Here is a 16,075-nt window from a genome sequence, read left to right on the forward strand (position 1 = left end):
ATTGAAAATGCATACGGTCTTGAAAGACGAGCTAGAGTGGCCCAATATTTCAGGTTAACATACCAATTTTATCATGTTTCGTGCGTGGTGATCACATTATAAATTACTGGAAGTTTTGCATATACATTACAAAGTGGTAATGCAAGTTGAAACTGTAATACTATACATGAAGTTAGCTGCAAATTACGGTGTTCCTGAGAATAATTATAAAAAAAATGTAATATTAATTACTGTCGATAAACATAATAATACACGCTGTATTATTTTGTTTCTTTTCGACAGAGAGAATTCATATATTCGGACACATCGTCAAATAATTGCATCTTTTCAATAAATGCCCAGTATTCCAGTATTAAACTCGGCGTTGATTTGTGAACTGCGATATTGTTAATATATATGCACGGTAGTTCCACAACTGCCGCATCAACGTATATCCTATTGGAATGCTTGGCAACCACACCCAGTTTGGACATTATGATTCCGATATATGCATCTTCTGATGGAACGTAGCCCGTGTTACGGCTTGATATGTATTCGTAACCGGCTGAAGCTACGTCACCTGAGAGAATGTAGAACGCACCTAAGTTGTATATGGGGAACATATCGTAAGGGTAAGCTTCGAATGAAGTGTAGTCGCGACTACATTTATCGCGATTGACAGCACCTCTGAGCAGTACATTGCCAAAATAGAGTGATGTTTTCGGTAAAGTTTCCATTAAAGAGTCCAGCCGTTTGACGTTCACAAACGCGTCGTCCTGGGACTTTATGATATAATTGACATGTGAACAGTATATATACACCCATCTGAAAAACATGATTGTTTTTAACGTCAAATATCGGTAACTCTCTTTGAAGTTACCTTGAATGACATCATCATATTGTTCACTTTCCTTATTTAGTTGATTCTGAATTTCCTGAGTTTGTGGTGCTCCGACTAAAAACACAGCACGGGCAGATAGATGATTTAGGAGGCTCTCATTGGCCCAGGAATCTCGGAGCGCAGCGCGAAACTCGAATCTAGAAGCTTGTGAGACAATACCTACGAGAAAGTTCACAGATTTGGTCGTTCCGTCGCTATATTCACATTTTCTCCGTGGGTTGTTGATGAATGTAAAGTCAGCGGGTAAATGACCAATTGTCGTATTTGTCTGTATTTCATCGATCGGACACGGTATTGGATTGTTGACGCTATCGTCACGGTTTAGCACTGTTTGGTTGCTGTGGGCAATGTCTGAATTCGTGTCAGTGGACTGATTCCTAACCTCACATTCTCCGTGAATATTTCTCAGACAGCGGACTTCTTCCCACCATCCAGGTATACCTATGTCGGTAGAGCGGCTCATATTGAAATGTGTGTTGTGAAGTTGGAAAGCAAGCAACAACAGAGAAACCAGTAGCACAGCAAAAAACAAGGGAATAATCTGGCTGCGTTGAGTCGTCATCTCCTCGCACATCGAACTGACGTAGAGTTTGGGAAAATGGGTTAATGAGCCTTTCAAAACAACGGCGCTATTTATTGCACTGTTCATTTTTTAGAGTTCATTATATCTATAGGACATATTCATGAAGGCGAACTCCTTCTTGCATTGTGTCCATGTATACCATTGTAAAAGTTTCCCACCCTGTTTGGTGTTTACAACACTCTTAGTGCTCATTAGAATTACACAGCAAACATCGCGTAACACGTACACCTCTGACATAAGTGAAACTCCACAGTTCGTCGATTAATTCTATGGCTGAAATTCGAGTGGACCAAAGCGATCGGCATACGCGAGACCATTCCGGGCGACGTTTAGATCCGTGACAACGGTTCAGGGTCGAGTGTGTACACGCGCATAAAGGCTATTTGGCTTCATTTGTATTTTTGTGAATACATGTCAGCTAGTGTCAATGAATTTCGACAACAAAAAGTTGTGTTTTGTGATGGTGTTTGTGTAGTGACTTGCTCTGGCTGTTATACACTCGCTTTAAGTCCCATCGCCACCACCACTACCTCATCAACTGCTGACTACACCACTAAAAGTTCAACGTCACAATGAACTGAATTTTAAAAATCTAAAGACATCGCCATGGTTTGAACACGTCTGAAGGGTGTGAATGGAAAATATGTAGGAACTGTCGGACAATTTAGCTAGAATGGATAGATTTATGTTTAATATAAAAGACAGCTCAGAAAAGTGTTACTGTAGTAACGAGGAACTACAAATATTTGAACAAAAAACAATTATTATTTGAATTTGGAATTAAAATGATGGTTGCTGATTCGAGGAAAAGTTATGATAGCATTTCGGCAGTATTTGATTATTTACAGACGATCTTAAAATTACAACCCCGAGTATATGTGTGCTTGTTCGGGGTAACCATGGCAATCTATTTATACGGAAATGGTAGTGGGTGAGATGCAATGTTCAAATAATTCTCTCAATAATGAAACGACAATAAAACCATTTTTATTGCCAAATATATCAGATAACAATACATCGGATATACAATAGTTTATTTCGTGCAAAAGACTCATATATTCAAGTCATCGTCCGCCTGCACGGTGTTGTTCCGTTCGGACATTCTGATAGTGGAGTGCTTCGCCGGAACATTTACCTTGAAAATTCAAGATTATTAAAGTCAAAACAATTAATTTCTAGCTTTCAAACAAATAGTCACAAATAAACAGCGTTGTAATTGAAAATACAAAATAAAATTAAGTAAAGTTAAACGTGTTCTATATTGTTTTGTACACAAAAATGCCAGAAGACTTAGCTGAAATATAGAGCTACGAAGAACTTATTAACTAGTGACATGCACCGTAGTTATGTTTAACTCCACTGCTCGGCGGATATTTTAATATCAGATCGTAACAGTACGCCTGGTATTTTTTTAGGAATCGATGTTCATTTTATACGTCACATAATTTACATATTTTACAGATACGTGACTTTGGCTCAATTCCACGACGCCCTTACACTCTCAATTGCTAGAGAAGATTAGCATAGAAAACGGGAAAATGCTTTAATAAATTGGCCATCCGATTTCAGCAGTAAGAATTTTCATTTTCATTCCATGTCTGTATATTGGTAACTATCAACGTGAACTTGTTGCATACTATAGTCTGAGCAATTCATGCACAGGCGAATCCGTATGTGAATTATATAATTTTATGTAAGGTAACCATCTTCCTTCATTGTCTAATTTACATAGCATATCATACGCGTGTCTCGTTAGTATTTTCATAACATTTTGTATAGGAACGTCTGTCACCTTGTGTGGGGAGTACAGGTCACTCGCCCTCTATCGCCTCCATTTTTGACTAACTTTTATTTGTTATCGTATTTTGCACATTTCATAACTGAAAATTTGTGAACAGTGTTCAATGGCTTACCAGTTTTGAAAAGTGTATATTATACGGATGAGCTACACTCATAATACGAGTAGTGAACCACACTATCCTTTTCGAATATACGACCTGTAATATTCTGTTTCGATTTGTATATACTTTGCTCGTTTGGGGGGAACTTGAATAAAATTTGGATTGGATCAGTAATATCCGGAAAATTAACAAGGTTTTCGCTGACAGGAAAATTAATTTCACCAATCAGCCAAATAATACATACTACCTATAAACGGTACATTTCAATGTTTTCCCTGGGTGAAATAATGTAGTGTCATGCTTTTTGTGCAAATAGAAGGTATCTGTATAAATGAATACATTGACATGACCAATCTCTCAGGCAGAGTTCTATTTCTACGATACTTTCGGTGATCTAACAGCAAGGAACTCTGGGAAGGAGAATGGGTAAATACTATCATAGACCTTAGAAAGGCAACTGGATTATAAAACAAAGGATTTCACGACATCCAGCGTGCAACGTGGGTTACTAGTTATAAACAAATGACCAAGCTAAGGAAGCCGTATGACGTCACTCACAATCACTCGGCCGCGCAGTTTGCAACACGTCTTTCAGTGCTTGTGCTCATTACATCGAATTTTTAATTACAATACAAGATCCATTTGTTTGTACTGGTTATTAGGTGACACTTAATGTATGTAGAGTTACAATTCGTTGTTTTCATCAGTATAAATTAACTACTCGGCTGATTTTATGTGTGGTGACAAATACTTATCCTGCGACTGCCACATTTTGTTTGTATTATCGTATTTTCACTTAAATCATACTATTTTCAAGGATACTCGTGTATTTTAGTTTTGCTGGTCTATATTTTAAAGTCATAATTCTGAAACCGTGAAAGTCAGCAGCTTATACCGGAAATGGCTGACCCGGTTTATTTTAGATCGCTGTATTTTCGTTCTGACTCTTTTTCTAAGGTCTATGTTCAAATCAACACGCACTGCATGCACGACTCGAACCGATGCTCGCGTATGGTGAAAGCCGAAAGTAATGGTACAGCATTATAACAGTGAATAAGTACTGAGTAATATTGTAAACTCAAAGGAGCTAGAAGAAACCCGTCCACAAGATTCACGCCACACAGCGTAGCCTGACATTGCGGCAAAGGCCTTCGTTGACAGCATATACTGCATGCCATTTATAAATCACAGTAACGCCCAGTCAATATAGAGGGCGCAATTAGGACGGATGCATTTCCTGAAATTTAGCAGTGATTACCGGGAGTTACTCAGGTTCACACATTTGTGGAGGTGCCACACTTATGGGGGTGTTATTTACGTCCTGGGGTAACATTAGTCATCTAGTCCAAGTAGCACAAAACTAGTTTTGGCATCACTGGTAGAAGAATCGCCCTATTTTTGTTAATGTTTGATATTTTTTTTGACGACTGACAATTTTAGAAAAAAAAGCATCCAAAAACCGGGTCAAAATACAACACAATTAACCAGCTAATAATAAATTGCAAACCATAATGTTAAAAAAATTACTCGTATTGGATTGGTGGCTTGACATTCTAAAATTGATCACGACAAAAGATAGTTTAACACTTAGGTAGTTTCATGTGCAAAAGTGGTAGTTTGACAGTTCAAGCGGTTCTTGTTGCATCCGCAAAAGTTTTTGTTGAACCTAGATTTACATCTGGATTTTGTATCACTGTAACAGCATAAAATAAAACCATATGGTAAAATCACGGAAATTCGGCAATAAGTTTCAATGGTAGCAAACTACCTAAACTTTGAGTGGAATGTGCCTCTTGTTCTTACTGTAAGGCAGTATTAGTTCCAGGTATTTTTCTTTTCATTACAAATTGGAAAAGCTTTCAAAAAATGCATTTTCTTTTTATTCCATCAGCACCAATACGATGCAAACCACATCCTCACCAAAAATCTAGTTTTGGCCGTCCTACTCGCTACAAGAAACCTGGATCATAATGGTTTTATGTTAATTTAAATACCAACTTAACATCCAGTTGAAAGAATTTTCACAGGACCGTAACTCTGTAGTCACTTTGTACGAATTGGGGTAAACTCAAGCAATCGACTAGACGTGTTGTGCACAAACTTTGAAGAAGCCTGCAGTTACTGACATTTGAATGTACTATACATTAGAAACCTTAACAAGCAGCCTCTCGGCTGAGATAGCTCCACTGTTATTAGAAAATGAACAATATGTAGACTTGTGCTGTTCTTAACAAGAATTCAAAAATATCACTTTTTACCAAAAATATTCATCAAAATTAGAGAATTGAAGATATCATGAAATGAACAAATCTTAGAGAGGACCACATTTAGTGCCTATATATGTAATATTCAAGCAATTGGACTTGCGGTTTTTAACAAGAAGTCGAAAATATCACTTTTTACCAAAAATGACAAAAATATTCACCAAAATAAGAGAATTAAAGATATCATGAAATGAACAAATCTGAGAGAGGTCCACATGTAGTATACACATATGTATTATCAAAGCAATTGGACTTGCGGTTTTTAACAAGAAGTCGAAAATATCACTTTTTACCAAAAATGACAAAAATATTCATCAAAATTAGAGAATTGAAGAAATCATGAATTGAACAAATCTAAGAGAGGTCTACCCAAGGTACATATACACCAAGTATCAAAGCATTCAGGCTTATAGTTTTCAAGAAGAAGTCGAACAAGTAAAACATTGACACGGACGACGAAGCCGCCAGACAATCACTCATACGATAAGCTCCGCTCGACAAAGTAGACAGCGGAGCTAAAAAGTCTTCGCATCTTGAAGCGCGAGTCTCCCTGACCAAGTACATAGCACTATATCCAGAACATTTATGAACCGCAACTAAGAAATTCAAAAGTTGTCTCGTAAACAACTAATCATCCCCTAACTTCTGCAGCATGCAATCGTGCCGACGAGCAGCAATCTGACACCACAAAATGTATGGTTATAGTGAATTGCTAAATCTGGATGTGGGGTTACACACCGGTCACAGAAAGTCCAATTCTCTCTCACCTCTCCCCCCTTAAATAACAGACGACAATTTCCAACATAAAGACATATTTTAATAATTATTCATAGAAACTGAAATGTGAATTCAGTTCTTACAATATTTTGTATGCACATAACGTATACATTGACAAGCATTACTAGGACAAGGAAGCATTAGTTGAGATAGAAGCAATGCACAAGACTAGCGGTGTGTCACTGTATATACCTAGTTAGAAAGGGTGATCGACACTCAGCAACAAAAACACTGAACACGAGGGCAGAAAACAAAAACATAAAACAAATTTAAAAACAAAATTTATTACAAGATCAACAAGAGCGAGTTATACAGCCAGTATATAAAGGGTATTTGTTTCAACTAGATTGGTAGCCAATAAAAGCAGTAACTACGCTCCAAAATATAGGTTAAACAATGAGCACATTATGATGTTGGTGTATATATATTTATATATATATATATAGAAAGTTTGTTCCATTTAAGTACAATGACACAAATGATAATATAGAATCATTAGAAATCAGTCTAAGCTCTACAGGGGCCACAAAAAACATTCATTTTAAAGATCCAGCAAACTTTGGGATTTCACATTCTTATATATACTTAACTACTGAGGGGGAGTGGGGTGGTGAAAGACTGTACAAGCAAATTGAAGAAAAAGGCAAGAACCAAATAAAGTAGACACTTCTATCCCTTCTTGAGGTAACAGGAATGTCAGCCAGCTATAAAAACAAACAACCAACATGCCTGTCACAAATTATTACAAAAAAAAAATTATAATTCCAACATGTTACAGATATGAACACAAAATAAATTTTTGGTCACAAAAAAATTTCAAAAAACAGCCTGCTTTTTTTTTCTTATTTTAAATCTTCTTTTATATGGCGAGAGCGTGCCATCATGTACTTTGCAATGAAAATCTGGATTATGTGGTGTAATTATTACTAGTTTGTAGGAATAACAGCACATGAAGAAGCACACAATACCAGGAGACATTAAGAAAAAAAAAGTATTCTATGTTCATTTTTTTCTACAGGAACTACATGGCATTGACAATTCTCCTATATGAACTATAGGGAATGTTATCATCAGTCATAAATGGAAAGTGACCAATGAATACCCAAAGATTATACGCAATAACAAATTACAAATTTAAGGTACTTCATCTTGTTCACAATCTTCAAGTTCACCCGTTTTCTGTTGTTGCTGTTGCTGTTCCTCTGAAAAAGTGACAAAAAAAAAAAAGACGTTTAGACTTTGTGAAGACAAACGGGCCATTTGGAGGATTGCTTTGAGTTGAGTTGCGTTGCATTGCATTCAGCCAGACTATTCTAATGTAACGAATTAAGGGCATTTTTAAAGACAAAATTGAACATTTTTGCTATTGCTCAAGTGACTTTGCCCTGAAAAAAAAACAGTTTAGCTGAACGCGACACTATCATCAAAAGGGATTCCGATTGAGGTAACAAAGATGGCGGTGCAGAGTGATTGTTTTTCCGTGATGTTTAAAAACAACATCTCTTTGGCAATTTTGATGCAATGTCTAAGATAATAGTCAATGAATCTTTAATTACCAAAACATTCTAAATTTGTGTATTTTTAAACTAAAAAGTCAGGGACCGATGATCGCAACAACAGCGGTGAATACCGGTTCAGCGCCATGCCGTCAGCTGACAATGTTACACTGATCGTAGTGTTACGCACAAGGTATAGATTTGAAATGTTTGAATATTTGAAATTCTCATTATTGATTTATCAAATTCTTTATATTTTGATAACCTGCAATCTTGCAGACTTAACTGACACTGGCATGGGCACTAAAACTGACTGTACTTGTACAAAAAATAATGATGAACCAGTTACCTCCATGGATAACTATATTTACAGACTGACTATGACAAATATTTCCTTTGCTTTTTTTTTTTTTACTGTTCTATTTCAAACTTTATTTTACTTGATACGTACATACAATGGATCTTGTCTTTAATTGCAGGTAGGTTGAAATTTTTATATAGTAACAATAACATATGTAAATAATAATGTAAATTAGATGCACTATTATCTGGGAAGAACACTGACTGGGCAATCACATTTACAAAAATTGTCTTTCATGGTAATTTGAGGGGAATTCATATTAGAAAATGCATGTTTGCGTTCATCATTACATAAAAAATATCTAATGCAATGGGATTTTCGAGAATAATGTAGCATTTCAGCTAATGTTAACTTATTTACAATAAAGAATTTCACACTTGACTAGCAAGGAATATGGAACCTTACCGTCTGCCTGCATGTCTGACGTCCAAAGCGTCAAGTTATCCCTTAATAACTGCATGATTAGTGTAGAATCTTTATAACTATCTTCATTAAGTGTGTCGAGCTCAGCAATAGCATCATCAAACGCAGCCTTTGCTAGACGACATGCTCTGTCGGGTGAATTCAAGATCTCGTAGTAGAAGACAGAGAAGTTGAGTGCTAAACCAAGGCGTATAGGATTTGTAGACGCTAACTCCTTCAAGCCAATGTCACTAGCCGCCTTGTAAGCAACCAGACTGTTTTCTGCAGCTTCTTTTCTGTCATTGCCAGTAGAAAACTCTGCCAAATATCGGTGATAGTCTCCTTTCCTGTAATATATACATATCAAATCTTACAAGACAGGGCTTAATACATTTTCTTCAACATTTGATGCTATGGAGAACATCGCAAAAAGCACAATCAACATCTCAGTTCTGACTAATAGAGCAGATGGTAGTTATAGATATTTTGCGACTTGGCACAAACAGAATGCAGGGAAGGTGGGATAGGCATTTCATGAACGAGCTTACCCTATTTCTATACTATACAGAATATGCTATGCAAGCAGTATTCAATTTGAACCACATTTGCTGATGAATGCCTGTGCAGAAACTACTGTAAAATCTGTATTAGGAGCTGCGGCTTCTAATAAAATGGCACAATGCAACAGAGGGGATGCGGCTTCTATTAGAGCATGTACACATATAGGAAATGGTGAATATTTGCTTCTCAATTGTTCAAAACGAATGGGTGGGACCTTCTATTAGAGATGCAGCTTCTAATACAGATTTTACGGTAATCCCTTTGGGGTTTCATCTAAACAGATTTGTTCGCAGATTTCTTTTACAAACCCATATTACCAGACAAGTGAATAAAACAGAAAGCTTACATTTTGTAATAGAAGACTTTGGACTCTCCTGTTGTTGATGAGGGTATCAAATTTTTATCCAGTAAGTCTAAAATATCGTTGCAAATTTCACCCAACTCTTGTTCAACCTAAAAATACAAAAAAAATGACAACTGTTAGTAAGAATACTCGGTATACTGGACAGCAAAAGTGAAATCAGAATTGATCCTGTACATTGGGATTGGGCTTGTCCCAAAACACATTCAAGTTCTTTATCATATACCCAAAATCTCACCTGTACTCTGTAGCTACGAATCATTTCAATCTTCTCATTACCAGGTTTATTTTCTTCTTTCGTTTCAATACTACTAATTATTCTCCACGATGCTCGACGTGCACCTATGACATTTTTGAAAGCAACGGATAAAAGATTTCTTTCTTCTACAGTCAATTCCACATCAAGTTTTGCAACTTTTGTCATATGTTCAACCATCTCTGCAGAAAAAAAAACAAAAAAAATATTTTACCATAGTATCACAATGATTTTAAGTTAAGTATTAACCATACTGTGCTCACTTGCCTACTATATCGTTCATGCATGTAAAACCTCAGATACTCTTGCACATTTCAACTAAGGGGTAATGGCATGTTCGTAAATCATGATCATTTACAACCCCTTTCTTTAACAATAAGATTTTAGCAGTATTGCAATTGTATTGTACAAAACTTTAGTATAAAATCATGATGGAAAGATTACAGTCTACCTCTATAACACTAGGACAACCATTCTAAAAGTAAAGCTTCAGTCTTGTCTGAGGGAGGGAGAATTACCTGCATACTGAAAGCATTTTCCCCACCTACTTTTTCAGTCAATGTATCAAACCTTACAAAAATACCACCTACATTTACCTACACTTCAAATTCACTCTGGTGCTGAAATTGTTTGAACAATACTTTTTTTTTTATATGCTCACATCTTCAGGAAAACTTTTTTTTTTAATTATTTTTCTAATTCCTTTTTGTTAATCTCTTCAGTTAACATTCTACGTTGTTGAAGCACAATAACTAGTATGCCTCAGTGTTCTCCCCACATAGAACAAAGCATGGCGGCACCGCCATGCTTGGCGACCCGGCCGCCACGCTTGGGCTCGGACCGCCATGCTTACAACTTCACCGCCATGCTAATAGGATGCATTGTTTACATCCATTTGACCCGCTCACACGTAGCACTGCATAAATTATCACCGTCTACGCCACGGCGGTTTGAACTTGCCGGGACAAATTAAACGGGCCCATTGTTAAACACGTGTGAAGTACAGACGCTGTCAATGGGGAACAAATTGTCACTCAAGTTGTAAACACCGAGATGCTATATATGACAAAACATGTAAAGGAAAAAAAGGTGATGCCGCCCGGCTAAAACATACAATCACCGCTAGCACAGCACAGAAACGGCGCGAGGCTGGTTTTGATGAGTCGTGGAAAAAGACATTTCCCTGGTTAAGGTCAATTGTTCAGGTAAGATTTCGTAATTTTAGAAATAAAATGCCAGTGTGTGTATGTTTTGCCGATCGTAAGAACACCGAACATGGTAGGCCTACACAGATTTCAATCAACATCTTAGACACGAGGCTGGTATAGACACGACATGAAAAAAAAACATCACTGTCAACTTTTTTTAGATTATTTATGGATATCTTCATAGATTAATGGGTACGCGTATATTATAATTTGTCCAAGCAAAAAAAAAATCGAATTTTGTAATCTTCCGGTCACATGTTGACCTGTGTAGGTATTTCCAAGATGGCGGCCTGTCAACGTCTTGCGAACGACAGCTGCTATCATCACGCGCTATGATCGATTGAATCCCGATTTGTATACATAATTCTATTGTTACGTTTTAATTTTAATTGAATAGTGACCTCATGTTTTTTTTCCTCGAAATTCCCGAGTCTCCTTGTTGTTGACCTGACAAAACCAACATGTAAACAACATGTTTTGCAGACGAAATGCTATCCATACGGCACTGGGTTCCCGATCGTGGCACAATTCAATCGTTATGTTTACATTTATTTGAACCTCAATCCTCATTGTTTTTTATTATTATTTATCATTTTTTCCCACTAGGAATGTTGTGCATTTAATGCTCAAAGCACAACATGATTGCAAAGAGTGGATCTTCTTTATGGAACAAAGTCCCGTGCAAGTCTATGACGATCGAGTTTAACTACAGTAAGGCAGCCAATGTTTGGAGCACAACAAAGTCAGAAGGATTAGTTTAGATTAAGTTTTATGGAACAGTTCACATTAAATGACGATCTTATGGTATATTATGTAAAGTATTATGTAATTTAAATAAAGCCTCTCATACATTTTAATACTGTCTTGTATGTTTGTTTTTGTGAGAGTGAATCCTGAAAAATATGCAAATTAGTATGCAAATTAGCATGCAAATTAGACCGCCATGCTTGCCTCTGAGCCTGGGGAGAACACTGTGCCTACATGCCATTCACACTGGTTTCTCCACTTAAATACATAAATCATAATTCATTTATATTTCTTACTCAAAAAATTTTCAAAAATAAAGCACGACACTTTTGGCACTAAATCATAAAGATATTTCCTTTGCAACTAAATTTGACATACAGCAAACTGAAACGTGTTCAAAACCAGCTGATCAGTCCATTATCATATTAATTCTATGCAACACAAGGCAGTATGACATGTTATCTTATGTACAAGTTAAATTTTAATGATTTCAGACATGCATGTTTAGCATCTAAATGACAAGTTTTTTTGTTTTTTTTTACAACACTGCATTCCGTATCAAAGCAGTCTATGAAAATATCAGTGAAAAGTTTCCCAATGTGCAATACATGTGTAGATATATGTATTTCAACTGTTTCTCAGTATACAATTTCAACATAGTAGGTATTTTTATTGAAATACGTGGTTGAGGCTGAGGTTAAACATAAAATGACAGATCAATCAAGTTCAGATGGTACATACACTCAAATTCTTTATGATTGTGAAAAGAATGAATGATCTGTCAGCGAGACTTACAAAATGGCTATTGAGTATGCCGTAACATTTTACAGTAACAGCATAAAAAGGTCACAGTAAAGCTGCTTTTTTAAGTTTATTGGCGTTTTGGGACAACTATGACATTTTAAGGTGTAAATACAATGTATGTATGTATGTATCGATGTTAGTAATTGGGGGAAACTTAACTCAGCTTATTTAACAACTGCTGTCACATGTACAGACATTTAAACTGCAAGATTGTGTAGAGGCAGTTTGAGACTGCTGTTATTTTTATGTTCTCCAAGTTATGGCAAATGGAACGTTAACAAAACCGGGAAACAAACAGAACACAAACATGTTGAACATGCATCTTTTGGAATATGCAATTGAGCAATTCGCAGATAAATTAAATATCAATATTATCTCTGAGCACAATTTGTAATAGATTATATTTGTATTTTCCTGAGGTTTATTTTTTGACTTTTTTATGGGAAATTTTGTTTTTAAATGACCTTTTTTTAAGAATAATTTATTGTTTGTAGTTCATCTTAGCCACTGGCACTAATGGTGGCACTGGTGACATAATAAAATTATCTGCATTTTTCATAGGTGATGAAGTGTTTTAAAGCACAATTAATCGTTGTAATCTTAGCTATAGATGGCAAAAGTGAACACTTGATGTAGCCAAGAAATTTGCCATTGTCATCCCTCAGTAAACCATTTCTATTTCAAAGTCATCCAATACCTTTGGCTTTGTTAAGTGAAAATTGTAATCTCTATTCTTTTAATTCATGCTGATTGATACAGATGACTAACATGTTTGATCAAAAATTTAAACTACCATCTCACATTAGTATTACTAGTAGTCAATGGAATACAAGTGTGAACAATCTCGTGTTTATTATGCTCGTCACTGCTTTGAAAACATGCTGCTAGACAGCTGAATTCTAGGCTCAAATGAAAATGGACAACAAGCACTATGACTATTTTACTCAAAGTAGCATCATGGTTATTTTTTAGATGATTAACATTTTTATCAGCATTGTAATAATCCAAATTATTCAAAGAAAGCATGTCAAAATAGATGCAAACATAATAGTTTGAATCCAACAAGGAGTACAAGCTCATTAAATAATATTAGTATAATTTATTATATACACACCATGCATATATAAATGCTATAATTTATAATACTTGAACTAAAGCCACATCTGATGCCACCAAGGGACCAAATAATTACACAAATCCCCCCTCACTGAACATTGTCACAAACACAGAACATATGCTTTACCCCCTCTCCATATCCACAAAGATTCAAATCTCACATTAATTTATTAACTTTGTAGAAATTTATATCGATCATTTTTTTTTAAAACTTCTAAACTGGTATTTATCATTCGATTTAAATTGATAAGGATGCAGCTCACTGACTATGTTAATAATTGCAATGAAGCCAACTCCAAAATGACTGGGTTGATGGGAGATTGTGATAATCAATTCTCTTTGAAATGCATCTTAAAATTGCTATGTTGTTTACTTTATCTATTTCTTTGTGGTTTTCCAATTGAGCAAACTATTGTATGTAGATATTTCAATGTGTTTTCACACATACATACATACAAGATAACTCAATAAATTCAGCTTAATTATCATCCTGATCTATAGTCATAGTCAATTACAGTTTTTAAATTCCCAAACCTTAAATGAGGAAGTGCTATGCATTTATCTGAACTAAATTAACACAACAACCAACCAACTTTTCCATGTTCACAAAGGATACTATTTTTAAATGCGGAGAAAGAATAGTAAACAGAAACTACTGTATTGCACTGAAAGATGGGGCATGGGGCGTATAGAACATATAGAACCAAAGGTCATTTTGATGCTTTACCCTGATTGCCTTTCAAATAATTAGTGGTTTGGGCCAATAAATTGGATACATTTGGATTGTGAAGTTCAGCTTATGTCATAACACTCTTGACACAAATTTGCCAGAAATACAACTGACCCATTGTATGCAGATTAAGCAATGTTCAGTCTGAACCTGTCTTTAGATCATCCGAGTCAGGACATTGTTATATTTTTACAATACTGAGAAAAGCAATATACATTTTCTCCAAAACTATGAAAGGTCAACTTCAACTTTGTCACAAAAATAAAATATCAAATAGACTAAAATGACTTACACAAATACGCTGGACCAGATTATCTATTTTTCAATGATCATCTTGGATTTAGTGATAGATGATTAATTTATCATAAGTTTGGTTGGTCAACTGTAGCAACATTATAAAGCAGATTACTATATAGCATACCTAAGCTCTGACTAATCAGGCCAGTCATTTCATGTTATTTTCAAGGAATAGATCCTTTAACATAAACGTCAAGAAAACAGAACGAAAAAATTCAAACCATGTGAAATGGGCATTGCCCTGGGTGCACTCTACATTAATCTATCGCTATGAAAATTCGTTTTTCTATATAAAAAAAGAACGCATAAAACGGTAAAATCACACTTGTCATAAAATGACCCGAATATTAAAATTACTAGGCGAGCAACATCAAGCCGGGGAACGAGGGCAAGGCGAGTCGGTAAAAAGAATTATGAGTCACAACATGCTTTGCAGATTATTTTTCGACTTTCTAAACATGCTTTACAATGATAATAACCGCAATATCGCAGATAATATTTCTAAAAACAGCGACAAAAAACGGCAGATCCTATTTCCTCCAGGATCAGGTAAATGGTTGGTTAAGTGTGTCAATGACTCATAATATTCAAATTCAACATGGCGACTGTGATATGTAAAATTGTCGAAGCTCGCCCAGTGCTCTTTTTGTCGTTATAGGATACACAAAAAAGGGAAATGCACTGTAAAATCTAACACAAAGTAAACTACACATATTATGCTTCCATACGGTACATTCGACGCGCATATTATTACGTTTAAACCAATTTTTTCGTGCATATTTCGACAGGTATCAAACAACAATAACGTTTCCTGGCAGTCTGTGTAGTAACGGCAACCCGAGGCCGGGAATCGCAAGACTACAACAAGATTTTACATATTACCGTCATATCTTTCAGCTTGTTCAGCCAGTTTGGCTTGGTAAACTTGATCTTCTCTATCTGCCATAGCGGATGGTAAATTTTCACCGACGATTCTAATGGATTGAAGTCGCTATCTTCGGTTCCCACAGATCGTTCAAAATACAAGATGGCCGCACCCGCCAACGTGAAAATAGTTCCGGTTACGGTCCTGCTGTCAAATACATCCGCACACTGACAGCAGTGTGATGAAGGGCGCGGTGGCTTTCTGAACACAATAGAGTTCGCGATATAGATCTTTTTTCAATTTTTTTTATTTCTCACAGCTTAATTTACACTATTTCAGATTTGCATCAGATTTATAATAATATTAATAATTTATTTTACTTTAAAGTACTCAATGCATCGATTTTCACGAATGTAATCAAAAACTGTGCCTTGAGGTGTTGCATTATTGCACCATGACATCGACG

At 35.8% G+C, this 16,075-nt stretch overlaps 2 protein-coding genes and 1 long non-coding RNA gene across 3 annotated transcripts; all 3 read right to left on the reverse strand.

Annotated features, from left to right (window-relative positions):
* Positions 1-260: 260 nt before the first annotated feature.
* LOC102803028 (beta-1,3-galactosyltransferase 5-like) lies at positions 261-1,343 on the reverse strand. Its single transcript, XM_006811634.2, has one exon. It carries the CDS (start codon positions 1,341-1,343, stop codon positions 261-263), a length of 1,083 nt encoding a protein of 360 aa, XP_006811697.2.
* Positions 1,344-6,963: 5,620 nt separating this feature from the next.
* On the reverse strand, positions 6,964-15,822 carry LOC100375113 (14-3-3 protein epsilon-like). The gene is made up of 5 exons (XM_002730827.4): positions 15,627-15,822; positions 9,825-10,024; positions 9,572-9,678; positions 8,668-9,011; positions 6,964-7,607 (listed from the first exon to the last, which is right to left on the reverse strand). Exons 1-5 carry the CDS (start codon positions 15,688-15,690, stop codon positions 7,540-7,542), a joined length of 783 nt encoding a protein of 260 aa, XP_002730873.1. The 5' UTR covers positions 15,691-15,822; the 3' UTR covers positions 6,964-7,539.
* On the reverse strand, positions 10,546-12,155 carry LOC146733692 (uncharacterized). The gene is made up of 2 exons (XR_014926616.1): positions 12,028-12,155; positions 10,546-10,603 (listed from the first exon to the last, which is right to left on the reverse strand). It is a non-coding gene; the product is annotated as an uncharacterized LOC146733692 (long non-coding RNA).
* Positions 15,823-16,075: the final 253 nt, after the last annotated feature.

This window comes from Saccoglossus kowalevskii, chromosome 16 (genome assembly GCF_978046115.1).
Source record: "Saccoglossus kowalevskii chromosome 16, keSacKowa6.1, whole genome shotgun sequence".
Classification (NCBI taxonomy): Eukaryota; Metazoa; Hemichordata; class Enteropneusta; family Harrimaniidae; genus Saccoglossus; species Saccoglossus kowalevskii.